General features: G+C 34.9%; 1 protein-coding gene across 1 annotated transcript in view; it reads left to right on the forward strand.

Moving 5' to 3' along the window:
- The first annotated feature begins 711 nt into the window (after window positions 1-711).
- LOC148938351 (uncharacterized) overlaps window positions 712-22,677 on the forward strand; it is an 88,739-nt gene continuing 66,773 nt past the window's right edge. The window contains exons 1-2 of the mRNA XM_089107867.1: window positions 712-1,418; window positions 13,644-13,949. Of these exons, the coding sequence (XP_088963993.1) occupies window positions 753-1,418; window positions 13,644-13,949 (972 nt within the window). The 5' untranslated portion in view covers window positions 712-752. The remainder of the gene's footprint in view (window positions 1,419-13,643; window positions 13,950-22,677) is intronic.

Below are 22,677 nucleotides of genomic sequence, written 5' to 3' on the forward strand. Positions count from 1 at the left end.
GCAAATCCTAGATTTTTATTTGTTGGTTTTTGTTTTTTTTTTTTTTTTTTAGCTCCGTATTTACATTAGTCTGTAATTCATTTATAGAGAAGCTTCTAAATGCTATGAATTAATTAAACAGGAGAAAAAAGAAAACTACGTCTTTTTTTTGTCTTGGTCTTTTTTATATTACATGTTGAAAATGACGCTTTTTTTTATAAAAAAAATTTTAAAAGTAACTGAAAAGAGTTATTTTTAAAAAATGGAAAAAAAAACATCATATATTTCAAAAAGAATCACAATGTATGATCTGTATATTTACTTGTTTGGTATAACTATAATGGCGCTCTTTTAGCTCATCTGTGTCTTCATCAGAAGAGAGTTTAGCAAGTTTGAAGAAAGATCCCCCATTTGAGGAGGAAGTGAAGCCTAAGAAACGATTTCCCATGCTACGTCCTATTGCAGTTGGTACACCCTTAATTAAAAATGTAAAGACTAAGTTGCAATTACAGCAAGCTGAAAGCAAGACAGCTTGCAGAACTCTACGATCTGGAAAAGTGACCGAGGTAGGAGAGCCTAGCACTTTCGAGCCAAAATTAAAAACTCAATTATCAAAAAGAGTTTCGTTAGTTCAAGATCTGAAACAAAAAAAGAAAGGTCAGTTAAAAACCATTACGAAGTCTCAACCTGTTGAAAAAACTGCTGAGTCTTTGTCCACTTTAATATAATTATAATATAATAAAAAGAGAACACGGGCCAGTGCTTCAAGAAGGATGTCAGAAGAATTACCCCTGGAGATATTGAAACGCATTAAAGTTGATGAGGTAGATGGCCCAGTCAGCTTTTTTAGAAATACTCGTTCAACTACCACTACAATAGAACCGGTAAAAACAAGGCGTGGGTCATTATCCAATCCAATTACAGTTAAGCTAGGAAAAGCCGAGCTCTCTGTAAAGAAAAACCATGCAAAGAAAGTAGGGAGTAAAACAAGGTCAAGTACATATTTTGAACGCTTAAAAGAAGATGGATTCATATCTGGTGATTCATTGAATATTTATAAAAATTCTACTGATTTTCTACCTGATGATATTATTGATGCTCCTGTATTTAGACCAACAGAAGAGGAATTCTCCAATCCTTTTCGCTATATTGAGAAAATTACTCAAAAAGCTGAGAAATTCGGAATTTGTAAAATTATTCCTCCTACCTCATTCAAGTCTAGTTGTATTCTTAACGAAGATCTTCGTTTTGTTGGTTATAAGCGACGTGTGCATAAGTTATTTGATAGATTTGGCCCGAACGTTAAAGAATATTCAGCAATACGACGTCACTTACTAAGTCAAGGGATTGAAATTAGCCAGTTGCCAATAATAGCTGGACTTGAACTTGATTTACCTATGCTTTCAGCCGCCGTGGAAGCCAATGGAGGACTGAATAAGGTAGGCCGTTAAGTATGTTTAAATAGTGTATATCCTAGTGTCATACAATTCAAAGGTGCCTGTGTGCGACTAAGTTTTTCCCCAGTTTAATCTCTAGGTTAAATGCCTCTGCTGGAACTTCGCTTGGAAGAATAAAAACATGGCTTCTATAGAACAGTTTTATTTTCTAGGGTATTTGGAGAGATGTGGCCATCTAGGACTGCCAATATAATTTTCTCTGTGTGATTTTGATCTGTATCTGTCAAATTCTATTGAACATGAAATATGTAGTATACATTAAGAAATATTTAATCGACAACGCTCTTGTCTTATGACTTTAGATAAAGTTAATAATTATTTGACCATCTTTACGAATGCCTGGTGAATTGGAAATAACAAGAAGATGAATTAAAAAAGATGAAAGTATAAATGTAGATTTAAAAAATTGAGTTAATCTAGTTAAAAAGAGAAATTCCAGCTGGTCAAAGTATGTTACAAATTTTGTAAATGACAAATCTCTTTATCTTGGGCTAGAAACAAGAAATACAGGGTTAGGGGAATTCCGTAGTAATAGTTTATCACTGATTCTTTGCTGAGTATTAAATGTGAGCTTTCAATGTCGTAATTTCTAAATTTTGACACTTAACTGCTAGGTAAAATTTAAAAATCCCAACATCCAATATCTCCCATTTATATCTTATTGTAGTATTTTTTTAGTTTAAAAAAACGGGAATTATTACAAGTTAATTTAAATAATTGTCTTAAATCTGTTTTATTTACAGTTATTTTTTAGTTACTTCTATCACCGTGGGTCATGTTTGTTATTATCTAATACACACACAGGGGCAGGCGTGTTGTTTCAAAAAAGATACTATCTCTTGGTCTAAGTGTTGGGGGTACTAATATTGGGAGGTCAGGGGGGGAGTAATCCCAGGCACAGGGGATTAACATAACCTGTGTTTTAATAACTTTTTTTGGTGGCGGGTTGTTTAAGCAGTCAGAAGAGGGTCTATTTATGCAGTTCTATACAAAGAGATTTTAACTTTTTTTACCAGTTACTTTTCAATGAATGCTGAAACTTAAAACAGTTTGACCTCTAGATCTTAATTCGCCAAAAATGGAGCGTAGGATTTTTGCTGTCTCCATCCCATCCATCTTATTTCCTTGTATAGTCTATTTGCAATTCCACTATGTATTTTATGTACATTGTTTATATTCAATTATCTACACTGTCGTATTCCGTTTTCTTTTGTTTATTTTTCTTATTAATTAAAAAACCTTTTTACACAAAATAAGTTTTTCAAAGAAAAGTAAAGAACTCCATTAAACAAAAAATGAGCAAAAATAAAATCAAATAATCTACCAGCCTTGAAACTACCACAAATCAGCATTGATAAATAACTTAAACCCAAAATGAAAAGAAATTAAAATAAATCACCGAGACAAACTCAAAATGAGCAGAAATTAACCTAAGTTGGTCTCAAAACTCCTATGCCTTACCAATTCCAGAACAAACTGTGCACTTTACTGAAAAAATACAAATGAATGTTCATTGTCAATTTAATATACATTTACTGATATTTAGTAATCAAAATGTTAAAATTATTTGATTTATTAAAGTTATAAAAGTAAAATAATTTATATTTTTTTTCAGTAAAGTGCAAATTTTGTTCTGGCCTTGGGAAGGCATAGGGGTTTTGCGCCCAACTTATGTTAATTTCTGCTCGTTTTGAGTTTGACTCGGTTATTTGTTTTAATTTCTGTTCGTTTTGGTCTTAATTTATTTATTGATGCTGATTTGTGGTAGTTTCGAGCTTGGTAGATTATTTGATTTTATTTTTACTCATTTTTTGTTTAATTGAGTTCATTACTTTTCTTTTAAAAAATTATTTTTTTTAAAAAGTTTTTTTAATTAATTTTTGTTCGTTTTATATTGACATAGTCTTTTCAGGGAAAAAGAAAATAACACTTTAAATCTTTTTGATTTTTAAGACATTATAGTTTGGCCTGCTATTTGTATACTGGAGAAAAATTTTGAGTAATTTTTAACTACATACACCATTTTGAAAATCTTGACACAAATATTACTTTTTAACTTAGTGTCTTACCTCATCTATTTGACATGACATGGAAAACTTGATTCCATGTCACAAAACATATGTTTACTTTATTTGATAGCTTTGATACATTTACACTATTTTGATTTGGTTAAATTTTAAGAGCAGAAGTAACCTCGAAAGTTTGAACATAATACCCTCTGTCGTTCTTGGGATGCTGTTGAGATGCCTTATTGGGAATTAGTATTATCACAGTGCATTTTGACTTAGTCTCGATGCAACATTTAGTTTTTAAACATAATGGGCAAATCGGAGTGTGAGAGTTTGACTATTAAAAAGGGCATCAGATCTTTCTCTTTTCAATCGAATGAGCCCCTTTCGAAGTTCCCACGACAACTCCTTCGATACGGAGTGCCCTGGTCTAAACAACAACAAAAAAAATATGGCTAATCACTTTTGACTATTAAACAGGATAAAGGCCCAGTGACTTTCAAATCGCCAGAGCACTGTCCGGTATTTCCAACGAAAATTTCTTAAATAAAAACCTTAAATGCCTCCAGGGCAACAATTAACTCCCGTTTCCTGTGGGCTGGCGTTGAGTATTTTCCTCAAAAATATATTTTATCTCGGGAAATCAACACCGCTTACCACCATAGATCTCTTCAAATTTAGTGTGGTTTAGTTGGTGTGAAGGTGGGGCGTGGGGGGGGGGCTATGTGCCCGCTAAAACATTTATACGACTAACCAGGGGACTCGCCCGGGTAATGTACACTAGAATTTGATTTGTTTAAGTTTAGAATAAAATTCTGTATTTAAAAAACTTCTAAGCCCCCAGTGTATACCATACACCCCGGGCCCGGTGGGGTGTTGGGTAGAGTCATACAAACAATCAAATTTTCTCTAACTCAAACAAAAACGCGGAACACCCGTATTATCAACAAATTGTTTGGTGTTGAGGGTGGGTGAATGACGGACCTGGGGGGAGGGGGCTCGTTGCCCTCCAATCACTTTCAACTCATAAAAATTGCAATATCCAGTTGAATTTTCAAGGTTATTAGCTATTTTGTAAGTTTATCCTAATCGTAGTAGTATAAAAAACTATTATTCACCTTTAGATAACTTAACCCCCGTGACCGGAGGGGTGGGGGGGAGTGTCCTCATTAAAAACTAATATTATCTCTGCAATACACCTACTCTTAAAAAAATGTCTATCTAAAAATTGTTTTGTGGCGGGGGTTGGGAGACTTCTTGGCGTGTGGCCGGGGAGAGTTAACAACACCACTCTGTAATAAGTATACTACTTGCCAGAGCACTGTGACTGCAAAATCTACAAGTAGACTTTTGTCGTGTATCTTAAACATAATACTCGATAATAATTAGTGACCAAATGACATCTCAACACACAATTGACCTGAGTGGGTATGTTGAGGCTAACACTAAAACTAGTCGTACCACCATGGAAAAAAAATCAGATGAAACAAATTGAGCTATGAAAATTGGCAGGTTAGTGAGGGGGGGTACGGAGGGGCGTGGGGGGGGGGCTAGGGGCCATACACAAAATATCGTAATCGAACCATAGGAATCTAACGGGTACGGAAATCAATAATGATCCAGTTGTGAATTTTTAAATAATACGCCTCTAAAAACCTTTAATGAAACTATGGCAGAACAAACAAACCTTAAACTGAGGGGTGGGGGAGGGTGTGCTCCTCAAAATCATATATTATAGAAAGAAATAAAAACCGCTGAAAACTAAGGAGATCACCCACTTTTGAGGGGATGGGGGTGAGTGACTGAGGGGCTGATTAGTGAGTTTCCCTCAAATCACTTTCTAAGACAACATAGTTCACGAGCCGTTAGACTGTACCTTAGTAATATCCACATATTTCCAGTATTATCCAAATCCTTAAAGTAAAAAGTTATATTCCCCCCTGGTCTACGTTATCAAACTATTTACGAGGTGGGGGGGGGAGTGTCCTCCTCAAAAACATATTTTCTATCTGGAAATCAAAAACGCTGATCAAAATGGCTCTCTAAAAATTGTGATGCGATGGGGTTGGGGGACTTGGATGGGCTTGGGGGGGGGGGGCTAGGGGCCCTCCAAACACGTTAGCATATTTTACTGGGTAATAGCCGTGTTATTGTCAAAACAAAATAGCAATTTTTTTATGGTATAAGAAACTTCTGTATCCACAAAACGGCACGGAACTCTGTGCAGAACGTCCCCCACTAGCCATGATGTGTTGCGGGGTTGTTCAACCACAAAAACACATTATATCTCATTAAATAAAATCCTATTAAATACAGTTAACACAAACAATAGTGAGGGTAGGGGGGGTTTGTACTGAGGGGTGGCGGGTCGCTACCCCAACAAATCACTTTAGACGATTAACAATTGCACTATTCCATATTTTTTAACATATACATTGAATAATTTTTTGTTTATCACTAAAATACTTATAACACTAAATTATCTTAACCACTGGACTCCAAAACCAAACTATCTACTTTTGTGGTCGGGGCTTGTCCTCATCACCCAGATCTTTTATCGCTTGACATCGACTACGCTTACCCAAATGTCTATCTCCATATTTGTAGTGGATGGTGGGGGGGGACTGATGTGCGTGGGGGGGGGGGGCTTGTTGCCCTAAACGAAAGTTCCAAACATATCATTGGCCCTAGCCCTGTTACAATAAGCTAATAATAGCCATTTCCTTATTTTCTACTAAATCCACTACAATAAAATAATAAAATTACCCCATGCCCTAAATTAGACCCCGTGCCCTGAGGGGGGTGGGGGATTGTCCTCCACAAAAACGGAGTGGTAATCTGGACCGAACCTCAGCTCAACACCAGGTATATCTCAAAATATTACGGGGAGCGCGGGGGGGGACGGCGGTGCGTGGGGGGAGGGGCTAGGTGCCCTAAAATCACTTTCGAAAAATAACCAGTGTACGAGCACGTTGTAGGTCCCCTCTCATGATACTGTTTTGTAGATATTACTACTACGCCTATAAAAAACCTTACTTGACACCAATTCAGATCTTACTACCCTTGAACTGAGGGTGGGGGGTGCGAGACCTAATAAAAATGATATTCTCTCTCAAGACCTACACAACGCTGAACACCCTTTATCTATACCCATTGGTAGGTTAGCGGTGATAGTGTATGAGGTGCTGAGGAGCTCGTTGAACTCCTATATAGTAAGACGTTACCATATGTCACTCGAAGATTTTTTGTACCTACGAATGATCATTTGTTTTATGGAATAAGACCCATTATAAGATACAAACATACTATTACCCCACGGTATCACTTCAACACATATGTCAGAGGGTTGGGGGGGAGTGTCCTCCTCAAAACGATATGTTCTATCTTTACCTTATCTACTCTGAACAACATGGATCTCTCACAAATCTTAGGGGAGGTATGGGTTGTAAGGATGGGCGTGGGGGGGGGGGCTATTGTCCCACCAATAAAATTAGCATAAAAAAATGGGTAAGAGCCCGTTGAATTTACAATAGAATGAGCCATTTTTGAATTTTATAAGACAAAGCTTTATACAAAAACCTTACTTTCCCCCAGGGCATAACTTAAAACCCTTGCCCTGAGGGTTGTGGGGAGTGTCCTCCTCAAAAAGATATTTTCTATCTGGAAATTAACTTCGCTGAACCAACTGGATATCTCAAACTAGGGTTTGGATGTGTTTGTGGGACTGATGGGGGGGGGGGATCGTTGCCCTTCACTCTCTTTCGACGATGAACAAGGGAACGAGCCCATTGAATTTCCAATCAACTTATCAAAGTTTGAAGTTTCTAAGAAAACGCTATCCATAAAAAAATGCGCTTACCCCCCTGAAAAAAAAACCAAACTAACTCAGAGTGGTGTCGGGGAGAGTCCTCCACACAAACAGATGTTCTATCTCTACAAAAACTACTCTGAAAAAAAAGGCTATATAACAATTGGTAGGGGCGTGGGGGGGGGGACTCATCGGCTTGGGGGGGGGGGGCTAGGGTACCCCCCAAAACATAAGAAAATTAATATTTGGAATATCACAGTGAATTTACATAACAATTATCCATTTTTTAAGTTTCTAAGACAACGCCTTATAAAAAAACCTTCTAGGCCCCCCTTATATAAAATGAAAACCTTGCCATGAGGGTTTTGGGGGAGTGACCACCTCAAAATATAATTGTATATCTGGCAATAAACACATCTCAAAAACATGTATCTATCAAAATTTTAACGTTTCGGGGTTGGTGAGAATACTTTGCGTGGTTCAGTTGATCGTAACCCTCCAATCACATTTCTTATCATAATAATGGATCTAGCCCTTTTACTTTCCAATCAAATAGGCCCCTTTTGAAGTTTCTATGACTACGACTACTATAAATACCTTATATACACCAGGATATATCTTAAAACCCTGGCCCTGAGGGTTGTGGGGGAGTCTCCTCCTAAAAAACTTAGAGCAAATATCCAAAAAACCTCCGCTGAAAACAATGGATCTATGAAAAGTTTAATTGGATTTATTGGGGGGACGGCTGTGCGTGGGGGGGGCTAGGGGCACGCAAATCAATTTCGACAGCGAACCATAGTACGCGCAATTTAACGGACAACAATCCTGATCCTGTTTTGAATATTTTAATAAACCTCCTCTAAAAAACCTTTCTATAAACCAGGTCATAAAAAAAACCACTAAAACTGAGGGGGGGGGGAGAGAGTCCTCCTCCAAAACAGATTTTCACGAGAGAACTCATGAACGCTGAACACAATTGCTCTCTCAAAATTTTGATTTGCAGCGGTGTTTATTTTAATGTATAAAATACGATTTTTTGGTGCACCCTCCCCCACAACCCTCAGGGCCCGGGGGGTTAGTTACATCATGGGGGACGCGAGGGTTTTTTTAGACGGCTTTGTCGTATAAAATTAAACAAAGCATCATTCTATTTGAACTTAAACGGGATATGGAACATATTTAGTTGATAATGTTTTTGTAGGGACCCTAGCCCCCCCCCCAAGCCCATCCTTCCCCACCCTCACTCCCAAACACTGTTTGCTATTGCCATTTTGTTCCTCTTAGGCGGTGTAAAGATATAACCTATCTTTTTTTTGATTCAAAGCCCCCACACCCCTATGAGTTAGGTGGGTATTTTTGTCCCGGTCGGAAGATCTTTAATTTCTCTAAGTCGTTGTCGTATAAACTTAACAAATGTATCTTTCTAATGTACTTCCACTGGGCTAGTTCCATATATAATAGTCGACAGGGATTGATGGGCAACTATCCCCGCAGCCCCACATAACCTCAAACACCTCCAATCAAACTTTTGAGATAGCCATTTTGATCAGCGTAGTTGATTTCCAGATAGAAAATGTGTTTTTGAGGAGGACACTCCCCCACAACCCTCAGGGCAAGGGTTTTAAGTTATACCCTGGGGGAATGTAAGGTTTTTGTAGAAAGCATTGTCGTAGAAACTTCAAAAAAGGCTCATTTGATTGGAAATTCAAAGGGCTAGTGCCCATTTTAATAGTCAAAAGCAATTGGAGGGCAACTATCCCCCTCCCACGCCCCTAAGTCCACCAAACACATCACCTCAAAATTTTTCTATGACTATTTTGTTAAGCGGCGTTACTGTCACGTGATATAATTTCTTTGTTTGGAGGACACTCCCCCCCAACCCTCGGACCTATGGGGTTATTATCGAACCTGGGGTACAATCAGTTTTTGATATTAGAATTTTTTTAATAAACTAAAATAAATGATAAGTATAAATGAAATAAATTGTGATAGGGCCATATTTAATAGTCGAAAGTTATAGGAGTGCACCGAGCTCCTCATACCATCCGTCACTCACACAGATCCTCTCAAAATGGGGATATATCACTTTTGTTCAGCGTTGTTTAGGTCTAGATAGAAAATTTTTTTTGGAGGAGGACACTCCCCCCCCACCCACCCGGACTAGGTGGGTATGTATGCACTGCCCTGGGGTCCTGAAATGTTTTTTATAGGAGTTGTCTTAAAATCTTCAAATAAGTCTCATTCGATTGGACCTTAACATGGATCGTTCCATGTTTAGTTGTCGATATTGATTGTTGGGCCCATCTCCCCTCCCCCCTACGCACATCCGTCCCCCCCCTCAATCACAGTAACTTTGAGAGTGATCCAGGGTGGTCAGCGGAGGGGTGGTACATATCGCAACTACGTGTTTGCGGAGGACACTCCCCCACAACCCTCGGGTCAAGGGTTTTATGTTATATCCTGGGGGCATATAAGGTTTTTCTAGAAGTCGTTATCGAAGAAAGTTCAAAACATGTTCATTCGATCGGAAATTCAAAGGGCTAGTAGCCTTTTTAATAGTCGAAAGTGATTGGGGGGCAAATGGCCCCCCCCACGCCCATCATTCCCGAAAACACATCCAATTAACATTTTGATATAACCATTTTGTTCAGCGTAGTCGATTTCCAGATAGAAAATATCTTTTTGAGGAGGACACTCCCCCACAACCCTCTGTGCTTGGTTTTTATGTTTTTACCTGGGGGAATTTATGGTTTTTATAGAAGGCGTTGTCTTAGAAACTTCAAAAATGGCTCATTAGAATGGAAATTCAAACGGCTAGTGCCCTATTTAATAGTCGATAGTGATTGGAGGGCAACTATCCCCGCCGCCCATCATTCCCTCAAACACATCCAAAAAAAATTTTGAGAGCTCACGTTTTTCCAGCTGTGTTACAAAATTTGGTATCTAAAAATTTTGAGGTGATGGTTGGGGGGTTAGGTTGGGTGTGGGGGGCTCGGGGACCACAAAACAAAATTGGCTAATAAAAAGGACCGTAGCCTATCGAATTTCCAATCGACTTAGCTATTTTTGAAGTTTCTACGACAACGCCTTCTATAAAAACCGGAGAAGCTGCCACGGCAGACCATAAAACCCGTGCCCCGAGGGTTGTGGGGGTGTGACCACCAAACAAAGATATTGTTTAGCGTGAAATCAACTCCTATGATCACCCGTGCTAACTCAAACTTTGGATTGTAGGGGTTGGGGGCACGGCGGGGCGTGGGGGGGGGCTAGGTGCCCACCAATCACTTTCGAATATTAAAAAGGGCACTAGCCACACCAATTTGCACTCGAAGTAGCCCTTTTCGATTTTTATACTACGACTCGTTCGGTACGACGTGCCCCGTTATTGAGAAAAAAAAACAAAAAAAAAATTGTGCCCACCTCGGTCTTTAAAAAGGCCGTGCTCGCGCGCGGCCTATTATTGGACCTTTTTTAAATCCACCACTTAATTTTTCCAATATATATTATTATAGTTTTTATTCATTTTTAATTTTTTTTTTTTTCATTCGTTTTTATTGCTTTTATTTTTTTAAATTAATTTAAAATTTTTATATTTTTAAAAAAAAAAATGTAGAAACATGTCAAAAACTTATAAATTTTTTTTAATAAAAAATAAATAGAACTTATATTATTTACTTATTTTTTTTAAAATTTAAATGAAAAATTAGTTTAAAACTATCAGATATTATCATATATATTTGGCGTGGTGCCACGCTCTACAAAACTATCTTTTTATGTAATTTTTTTAGTCTCTATTCTTTGAGAATGAATCTTTAATCTTCAGTAACTTCTAACTTCGCGTCATCTTTTTTCAAAAACTCAGCTAGTGTCAAAAAAAAAAATTTTTAGTATCAACATAAATTTTTTTTTTAAAATAAAACTTTTTTTAAAAAAAAAAAAATGTTTATAAATTAAAAAGTAATATTAATTTTTTCTTATGTAAGAACTTAAAAAAAAAAAAAAAAAAAACACTATCAGACTGGTATTCCGTAGTTTTTTTAATTTTTTTTTTTTATACTGTTTCAAAAAAAACCACCTATAAGTCTAAAATAAATAAAAAATATCAAAAAGCATTTTAATTAAATTATTAATAATTTAATGCAAATATATAATATTTTAATAAATAATCTAAATGTTATGTTCATCTACCTTTAACACTTTCCTTACCACTAATTGGATGCCCCTTTCTTTTCTCTAACTGGAAAAAGTCCAAGACTGACTAATTCCTCTCAGTTTCATACCAATTTGTACTATTATGCAGTCTTACCTCATGCTCCAGATCCAGGGTAATTTTATCTTTGGCCTACATTTCACACCTCCTTAATTCAAAATTAATTGACTTCTCTACTTACTTTACTCTCTTATGACAGTGTGACGAATCAGTCAAGAAAATCTTGTACAGACCCTCCTCTTTTTTCCTCAGCCTTATGCGTTTTCTAAAATATTCCGAGAGGTGTTTCTAACTCTCCCCCATGACACACCTTCTTCTACTTTGTGAACTGTTTTCCTAAAATTATTAAATCGATCTTCTACTTTGTCAAATTTTAAACTCTCCAGTTTTGTTTTCATCTGCTCCTGGAGAGTTACTCTGAAATTCTCATCCCGGAGTCAACCAACGCCATAACATTTCGGAAGGCAGTTGCCCTTCCTGAATTTTGGCAAAGAAAAAACAAACATACAGAAAAGTATCAGAGATTTTTTATGGTTTACAGTAAAAATTAACATCACAGTATTTAAATTTTGATAATATTTATATAATTAATGAAGATTTAATTTATAAACTAATCATTTAAATTAATTATTTTAAAAAAAAAACAAAAAAAAAAAGAAAAAAAAAGACAAACAGAATTTCTTCTTAAATTTTTTTTAACAAGATTTAAAACTTTTTAAATTTTCTTAATCTACGTTGATCATGAAATTATGTCATTTCTTAAAACAATATAAATGTTATGTTTTGTTGTATTCTACTAGACTTTAAACTTATAATTACTATAACTATGATTAGAATAATTGTTTTTAGAATATTTTTATTTTAAAAAAATTTTAAAATAATCACTCCATTTACTTTTAAATAAAATATATTATTATGATCTAACATAAATATAATACATTTTATATACATTTTACATCTTTTCCTGATTAAAAATTTTGTTATAATTAGATTTATATGATTAATTAATATTAATGTATTTATTACGAATAATATAAAATTGTATTATAATCGTGTGTGACTTAGAAGAACAAATAGAGACGCAATTGAAAAAATTTAACAATTTAGAATACATAATTAAAATATAACAGAAAAATGTTTTTAAACGGGATATTAAACCCACGTTGCGTGGGAGTTTCAGACACTCGGTATAGCCATGTTTTTATTATGAAAGATCTTCATCCAATTAATCCCGAAATATTTAGACGTCTCGATCTATTAAATCAATTTGATTTTCACAAAATTAAAAATACTTCTTTTAAATATAATGAATAAAAAGATTGGAAATGATTTAGAACAAGTTTGATGTTTAGACACCTATCAGAAATAATAATTAAACACTGATTCACATTTAAAAAGACCATACTTATATTTGAATTAGGGCAACAATTAACGATATCGTCAAAAAACATAAAGATTAAGCAAAGTGCTTAACCCACCACACTACCCTGAGAACATCAGTTTGGACTTGAAAAATTCATAAGTAAGACCTCTGAACAAGAAATTAGACGGTTGGACAGATACGAAGAGGAAAAGGTAACAGTTTTGTTATTAAAACCGCGATTAAGTTTTTTTTATAGAGAATCGCATGGCTAATAAAATTTTGAGCCGTATGTTGTATACTTCTTGTATATATATTTACATATGCACTTAAAAATGAGTAGCTTTCCAAAAAGAATTACTAAGAACTGGAAATAGTGAAATACCTCTGATCATCTTTCTCCAGAAAAATATGAAATCTCTATTTATGCTGCTTTTAGCTTGACACATCTACTCTAGGCTTCTGAAATATGTCGAATTTAATGTTTTAATTATTAGAGAGATTCTTCTCTCCCTTCTTTCGGGTTTTTCCTCCATTGTTCTAAAGTATATAGTTCGTCCTGACAAGGGCCACTCTTCTCTTACCTTTCATTATTATGTAAGCGTTGCGTTCACCATCTTCAATCTTCATTCATGAATCTTTAGCGTTGACCATTTTCTCGTTTTCCAGCTATTGTTGAAATTTAAAGGACTAAGGAAAAGTACTAATGATGTTCTTTCATGCACTTTTTTCTTATTTTTTAGGGGAAGGGGGATAGGGGAGTCGACCCTACCCTTGTGTGCATCATAAAGCCGAAATAATCACATTTCTCAACTTTCAGATTATTGAAGAAAAGACCTGGGCAGCCGGCAGTGATTTTTTAAGAGCACCGAAATGGGCACAGGATAGAAGCGCAAGACTAGATGAACAAGTATCAATTATATTGTATGAACAAGTATATATCAAGTATCTACTAGCTTACGATCTATTATCGCCAGAAGAACGTAATAGACTTTACGAACAAGCAGAAGCTGCCAAGGACAAAAGGTTCAGGAAAAGATTGAGTAATGAACCAATTGAGGAAGAGGATGATCCACTGCAAGAAAAAGATGAATGTACTATCAAGGGAAGGAGTATGTCCTTAAAGGTATTTTTTCCTCATTCTTTAGTTTAGAGTATAGTTCTGGAGGAAAAAACTAGAAGAGCCATAAAAATGAACCAAGTGATGCATTGTGGTTGGTGGGGTGAAGGGGACGGGAAATAAAATGAACAATATAAAATAAATTGTCAATAGTGCTGCCTAAGTAAATAACGATGTTTGCAAAATCTTTTTTTTTTTTTTTTTTTTTTTTTTTTTTTTTTTTTTTTAAGACTAGGGCCATTCTCATATAAGGTGTTTTCATATATGCTTCAAAAATGTATAATTAAATTTAAAATTGAGAGGGGTAGTGCCCTTTTTAATCGGCGAAAGTGATTTGAGGGCTAATACCCCCCCCCACGCCCCTCATTAACCCAAAAATAGACAATCAAAATTTCGAGATAGCCGTTTTGTTCAGCGTAGTTAAAAAATCTGGAAATCGTGTCTTTGATGATGACCCCCCCCCCCCGCCCTCAGGGCCCGGGGGGGAAGGTTTGCCGGGGGGCCTATAAGGTGTTTATAGACCGGGTGGTCGTTTACACTTCGGTTGGGGCTCATCGGATTGGTAGTCAGAAGTTTTATTTCTTTTTTAAGAGTCAAAGTTATCAGATGGCAGCTACCTCCCCCCCACGCGTCGTATGTTACTTAATTTACAACAAAATAAAATGTTTTATAAATAATTTATTAAAAAAAGTCCCAAGATAAAATAAAAAGGCGGGGTTGGGTTAAAACAATTACTGATCCAGGGGGGCGGGGGGGGTAGTTCGTCCCTGGGGGCAGGGAGGGTTTTTATGGAAGGGATGGCTGTATAAACATTAGAGTATGCTTATTTGGTTAAAAGTTGGAAGTTCTAGTTCCTTTTTAAGAGATAAAAGTGATGAAGGTCAACTAACCCCCTCCCAACTACCCCTCTTTTCCCACCACTACTATTAGTTACATCTCTTGAAAAACTTTTTTCTACACTTAGTAACAAACAAATCTCCACCGTACTCCGGTGTGGCACCGACCCCCCCCCCCCTAGCGCCCGTGATCTAGGGCCAGATACGGGTTTAATATTGTGTCATTTTAGGTTTTATTGTACTAGGTTTTGAAACGTCAGATGTGGATAAGTTTATATGAACTCTGAAGTTATACGGTCCTTTTTTTGATTCACTGTGATTTGATACTAATCATCTCAACATCACACCGCCCACCATGTCCCAAAAAAATATTAAATAAAATTTGTTTATAAATTTTTGTTCCTACGGTTTTTCTTTTTGATTACGGATGGGTGTGGGGATTCACCCCCCTCCCCCCCCGGGGCCTCCGGCACAAGTATTGAATATAATCCATTTATTAAGTTTTCCCATATAGGATTTTTTATATATATCTTGTTGTGATATTTGACTTATTAGTTATCTACAAACGAAGAACCAGACGTTGAGTCGTTCAGGGCCTGTTGCGGGTAGTGGTGACAGTCATCACCCCATCCTCTGTTTATACAGAGTTCTGATACGGGCTTATCAGCAATATTTTTGGAATGGCCCATCACATCAAAAGGAAACTTCAGGGGCATCATGAGTGGGATGTTCAGTTAACCAAAAGGCAAATATACATGCTTCTACTGCTATTAATATTGCTGCTATTACTGTTACTGCTAATAAAAATAATTCACTGTTACTGCTACTACTGCTCCTACTACTACCACTACTAGTATGATGGTAGTACAATTACGGCTACGCGTATGAAGGTGAAACTTCGACAGAATATTGAGTGTTACTTTGAACTAACTCAAAAAACAATATTTACACACAGATTGTCAAACAGGGGTATCTCAAAAATGGATTTGGTTCTTAAGTTTGATATTTAAAACAAGACTTAAAGGGGAAGATCAATTGACAAAAAGTAATATATGCATGTCAATAGTAACACTACTACTACTGCCACATTTACTACTACTGCTAGTAAACTACTGATACTACTACTTCAACTGCAACACCTTGCAAGGCTTAGAGTATTAAGGGGACAAGGGCGTCAAAAGAGGGTCAAAATAGTACATCAGCAATATTTTTGGAACGGTTTACCATTTCCAGGGTAAACTTGCGGAGCATCATGAAAGGGATGTTCAGTTGACCAAAAGGAAAGATCTACATACTACTACCGCTATTAATACTGCTACTACTACTGTTACTACTTTACTAATGGAGCATTAACACTGCAACTACTTCTCCTACTGCTATAGCAACTACTATTGTGCTAGTACTATCAATGTTAAGTCTATGAAGGTAAAATCTGAGAGAAAATTAATGGAAAATTCGAACTAACAGAAGACGCTTAGTGCATTTAGATTGCAAAATAGCGTACCTGAAGAATTGATTTCTGTATTAAGTTGGAACTCTCAGAAAATGCTGAAAGGGGAAGATCAATTGACCAAAAGGCAGTATGCGCAATCTGCTACTAATATTACTACCACTGCTACATTTACTACTACTACTATTACTATTGCTCCAAAAACGACTTCTTTTGCAACTACTTCTAAAACTAAGAGCATTCAGATGAAAATTTCAAGAAGTACTTGAATATATAGGTTGTCAAAAAGACATATCGACAATGTCATAGCTCTGGCTATATTAAGTTGAGTACTAGTACTACTGCTGTGACTGGTATTACAATTAGAACTCATGATATTCATATGAAATTTTCAGAGAATTTTTAGGGGATTAGGTAAATTGAATCACAACCCGACATCAATATTAAGGGTGTTAAACAGGCATATAAGCAATATCTTAGTAACAGTTTTGGGCTTTAAATTACAATTTACAAGGATAGTTATGGGGGATGCTTAACTAACAAAAAGACAATAGTTGGATCATAATACTACTGCCTCTTCCCCTACAACTACTACTACTGCTACCATTATTGTTACTGTTACTACTACTACTGCTACCAAAGCCCAGAATACTAATTTAAATTCCACTGATTATGCTACTTATGCTATTACTTTAACTACTTGTACTAATACTACTGCTAATGAAGCTAAGTTTATTAAGCACAAAATTTTGGATAATATTGACACTTTACTTAGCTAAATCAAAACATAGTATGGCAAAATATGTTGTAAATAGCACTTAAAATAAATTATTCATTAAATGTCTTTTTTTTTAATTATAAAATTTAATAATCTTATTAATTATATGTTGAAAAAAAATCCAACGGTGCTGTGTAAATACTTATAAAAAAAAATCGACTTGGCTTAATGTATATCTTTAAATTAATATTTACTCCGATGTTTAAATCAAATAAAAAGAAAAATTTTCATGGAGATTGTCAAAAGTTTGACAAAGCAATATCACAATAACGTCTTAAATTATTAAGTTTGACCTTTTGGGGCTAGTTGTGGCGGATTTTGAACTAGCTAGAAGACAATGTATGTATATATTTAATGCTGCTTCTACGATTAATTTGACTGACGACACTAATGACACTAAGTTGAAACTTTCAGGGAACGCTTAGAGGGAGTTTCAATTGAATGAAAATACTGTATGCAAACAGGAATTAAAAGGGCATACAATCAATATCATAGCTAGTAATATCATTCATATTTTAGAGGAGCTAATTTGATCGGATATTAAAAGTACTAGTGTCCTCTTTAAGAGTCAAAAGTGACTGGAGGGCAATTAGGACTCCTCTTCAGCTCATAATTTTCCAAACACTTCCGATCAAAATTCTAAGAAAGCCGTTTTCTTCAGCATAGCGGAACGGTCTAGCAACTATATCTCCAGGGTTACTGGGTAGTTGATCCCCCTAAATTATTTATTTTGTCTATTATCCTTGAAAACTAAATTTTGCTTTAGAATTAAATCAAAAGTCACTGGGTGTATACGGGCTGCCAATCATACATCAATCAATATACCAGTAAATACTGAGTGTATTAAGTTCAAACTCCCGGAGCTACTTCTATTGCTACTTCTGCTCTTTAACTTTAACTAAATTTAAAGAGTTTAAGTTTATCCAGGTTTTCAAAGACCGTAAATATAATTTTAATACATTTTGAGACGGGGCTTAAGTTTTATTTTTATCAGGTCACAGAGAGTAGACCCCGGCGCCGCGCCGGCGGATCGACCGAACGCTGCCGACGAGACGTCCGGTCGAACGCCGCCGAAGTGTCGTAACGCCGCCGGCATGCCAAAGGTGCGCCGCCGCCGACAGAGGTGGCGGCGTTCGGTCGACTTTAAATTAATTTTCTTTATTGCGTCAACCGCAAATTCGGAGCTTTTCCTTATATATATATATATATATATATATATATATATATATATATATATATATATATATATATATATATATATATATATATATATATATATATATATATATATATATATATATATATATATATATATATATATATATATATATATATATATATATATATATATATATATATATATATATATATATATATATATATATATATATATATATATATATATATATATATATATATATATATATATATATATATATATATATATATATATATATAGACAGGATATATATTAAAACAGGAGGTAAATTATTGATGTCTAGCTAAGCACGTGTGTGAATTGAACATCAGAGACTGTTTAAACGACATGTACGCGTGTCTAGTATCAAAAGAAACGTGTTACGCCTGGTATCGGAGGCAGGCGAAAAGCGGGTTATCCTTACCCTCAATTTGACACATTGATATGCCAAGAAATACAAAAGACTTTTTAACCGATTGACCGAAAAATTAAAAATATTACCCAAGACTGGGTATCCACTTGTAAGTTCCACAAGGGCATTGTTGAACACAAGTGTTGCCAAATAAGAATTCGGGTGAAATACAGGCAAGAGTATTTTCATTATCCGTGAAAACAACATTACCTAAAGTCAAAATAAGATAGGGAGTTTAAATGTATAAGTGAATACTTAGTTTTAATAAGCTCCAGATACAATATGTAAGGTGCACAAAAAATCAATGTTGGGCTATAACAAGCCAAGTGATCGTTAAAACACAGTAATAGACAGGGACTGAGACTCTTGAAACCCCCTGACTCAGTCTTTAATCAAAGAGTGTAGTTGAAACCTTTAATCTAGAAGTTTCCAATCGCAAGTGTCAGTGCTAACTTCAATTAGTGGATTTATGAGCTTCATGAACTTTGCCCATTGCATTGTATAGTATTGGTTATTGGAAGTATATAGACGTTTTCAGGGGGGTTGTTCTGATAGAGGGGGAGAGGTTACGTGGGAGGATCTTTCCATGGAGAAATTGTTGATGAGGGTAGGGAATTTTCTATAGAGGGAGAGCCTCATATACGTAATTTATTACGTATATGAGGGGGTCGAACCTTCCTCAATACCTCGCTCTTTACGCCAAAGTTTCTATTAGAACTTTTAAAAGAGCTTCTTATTATAATTAAACAAACTCTATGATTCATGAGTCATTCTTAAAGAATTGGGACAAAAATAGAACTTTATCTTAAAGAGCCAGGTGTTGAGGAGTGGGTGGCCTCCCTCATATACGTAATAATTTCTGTTCGTTTTAGGTTTTAATGTTGCTCCTTACTTTGAGTTGAAAAAACTAGTTTTTTTTATTTGATTTATGAAATAACTTCATCTGGATCAGTTGACGGTGGAACAAACTTTATCAAAAGTCATCTTAGACAAGAGCACTTCGTATTGAAGGAGTTGTCGCAGAAACTTTGGAAGAGGCTCATTCGATTGGAAATTTAAAGGGCTAGTTTTCTTTTAATAGTCAAAAGTGATTGGAGGGCAAATAACCCCCTCCCGTGCCCACCATATCCCCAAACATATCCAATCAAAATTTTGAGATATCCATTTTGTTCAACGTATTTGAAAGGTCCAGAAATTTTGTATTTAAGGATTAACTCCCCCCCCACACAGCGACTTCAATACCAATCTCATGGCGAATGGGTATGACAAATTTATACCATATTCAGTATAGGTCGGCTTGGTCATGAATTTTGATCTTGGTGCAAGTTCTGAAATTCTCAGAAAAAATTGTTAATTAGAAAAAAATGATGGTGTAAAATTCTTTCCGTAACCGCTCCAAATGAGAGTTTGTAATGTTTTGTTTATCTTGTTTCGTTTTGTCTTTTGTCTAATATAAGTTAGCAAATTTTTTCTATGAAAACGTGAATCAATTGTATCAACTAAGAGTAGCTCATTGCAAAAACATTTAGAACAATATAACATATAGTATAAACTTTAAGTTTTTGACCCAAAATCATAATCATTCCCAGAGACATTGCATAAGTGATCGGGGTTGGAGTTACCAATACATTTTGCAGATTAAAGTTTGGATTTTCGAAGCTCCGCCTCTCTCTTAACAAAATAATGGCTTACAAATTAGGCTTACCATAATCTAAAATTAGAAGAGTTGAAAAATGAAAGAAAAAGGTACGAGTGTTTCAATCTCGAATCTAACTATCTCTTTATCTACAAAAATGTAGATGGGTCTACCCGCTTCGTTTTTCATTAAAATGTAGATGGGTCCACCCGCTTCGTTTTCGATTATATTTTACCCATCATGTCTATTTTTTGCAAATATATGCCTCTGCTGTCCAATCCTAATCCAATTCTCTAAACAAAATTTTTGTTAAAAACTTCATTGAAAAAAAGATGATAAAATTATGTGCCTTTGGTGTCTCCTTTCTCTGGCCAGTGCTTTGATTGCCTTCCCCTATCCAATCTGGCACTGTAACTGACAGGAAAAAATTCCTTCTAGTTTGTGATTACTTATCGTTAATAAATAAAATACTTGAATAAAATACTTCGTTTTGAATTTTGTGTCATTTCACTGTTTCTTATTTTTTTCATCGTATTTTGTTCAATCTAAATCACATAATGCTTTGTTTTGCTTTAAAAACGCCAATTTGCCTCTTCTGGGACTCGCGGTGGCTTCTTGTTTCGGGGTTCAATCGCTTGTTTGTTTCTTCTCTTTAACGATACAGTAAACTTTGTTTTTAATATTTACACATTGTCTTCCCTCGATGCTTCTTGTAAAGTTCCCTTTCAGGCACTTTATGTCAATGACAATCATTATTCTTCACCTAAAGGGGTAGAAGAACCTTTGGAATTATCATGGTTGCAGCATTAGCCTAGTAAAGAGTAGCCTAGTAAAGAGCTACGAACCGCGGTTCGTAGCAGCTTAATTTAAAAACGTGTTTTTTTCAAAAGAAACTATCTAATTGGAAATAATTCCCACGTAAGACAATTTTGAAAACAATGATTTCAATTCAGATTCAACTGAGCGATAACTTATAATTGCAAGAAGAATTGTTTAAGACTCAAAGACATAAATTGTGTGTAATTGTAATAAAAAGTATACCATTGAAATCACCGTTGTCGAAAACTTTTAACTGTAGGTTTACAGCCCCGTCTTGAACAAGAAGGAAAATCACAGTTTTAATATATATATATTATGAAACTGTTCAAAAGAAACTATCTAATTTGAAATAATTCCCACGTAAGACAATTTTGAAAACAATGATTTCAATTGAGATTCAACTGAGCGATAACTTATAATTACAAGAAGAATTGTTTGAGATTGTTCAAAAAAGACTCAAAGACATAAATTGTGTGTAATTGTCATTAAAAGTATACCATTGAAATCACCGTTGTCGAAAACTTTTAACTGTAGGTTTACAGCCCCATCTTGAACAAGAAGGAAAATCACAGTTTTGTATCCATTTTTATTTTCTATTCTTTCTATCTTTTTGTTTTCTATCCATTTAATTTTCTTAGAAGAGGATATATCCTCTTTTTATTTTCTTTTTCCAACCAAGAGATGATTGCATCGAGCCAGTGGGGGCAAAAACTGGGAGAGGGCTCATTTCAACGAAAATGAAAATGAATAGATACGTTTTGAAGTTACGCAATAGGTCGTACCTTAACAAAATGCCGTTTTCTACCATTTTGTGCTGTCAAACGTCAATCTTGGCCAAGGTAGGGTCAAAATGTTGGGGAATGCAAAATCCGTGATAGCCGATCAATTTTTCATGGTGCAAAACAAATAACGGTATATATATATATATATATATTATATATATATATATATATATATATATATATATATATATATATATATATATATATATATATATATATATATATATATATATATATATATATATATATATATATATATATATATATATATATATATATATATATATATATATATATATATATATATATATATATATATATGTATTTATATATCTTACATCGAATTCCCACTATGTATTTTTTTATTTGTATTTTCTGTAACTTTTTAGAAGTCTGCAAAAATAACTTAACAAGCCAGTTTCTGGTGCAAATCCTCTAAAATACCAAAACATCTTTTTTTTTTTGGGGGGGGGGGTGGAGGATTTTCTGTTACAGATGGATCCTCTGCTGTTATTTTGTAGATCATAATTTTGGAGGTTTTACTGATAGTTATCCAAATATCATTAGACGGTAGTAAATCGGAGCTTTTTTTTAAATTTTCTTCAAATTAGTCAGTGTATTTGTTTATGCTTCGTTAGTTTACCTAATAATTAACAATAATTACTTTATTCACGAAATTAACCAATAAAGCCTAAATGATATCTGGTAGTTGTTATAATTTTTACCTTTCTGTTATTCGTTTTTTTTTTTCAGGGGGCAACATATTCTATCTCGTCAGTTTCCTGTCATCATTTATGTTTGGTTGATAAATTCATCACGAACT

Source organism: Artemia sp. Qi Xiang Cuo, unplaced genomic scaffold, assembly GCF_049724085.1.
Source record: "Artemia sp. Qi Xiang Cuo unplaced genomic scaffold, ASM4972408v1 HiC_scaffold_3386, whole genome shotgun sequence".
Lineage (NCBI taxonomy): Eukaryota > Metazoa > Arthropoda > Branchiopoda > Anostraca > Artemiidae > Artemia > Artemia sp. Qi Xiang Cuo.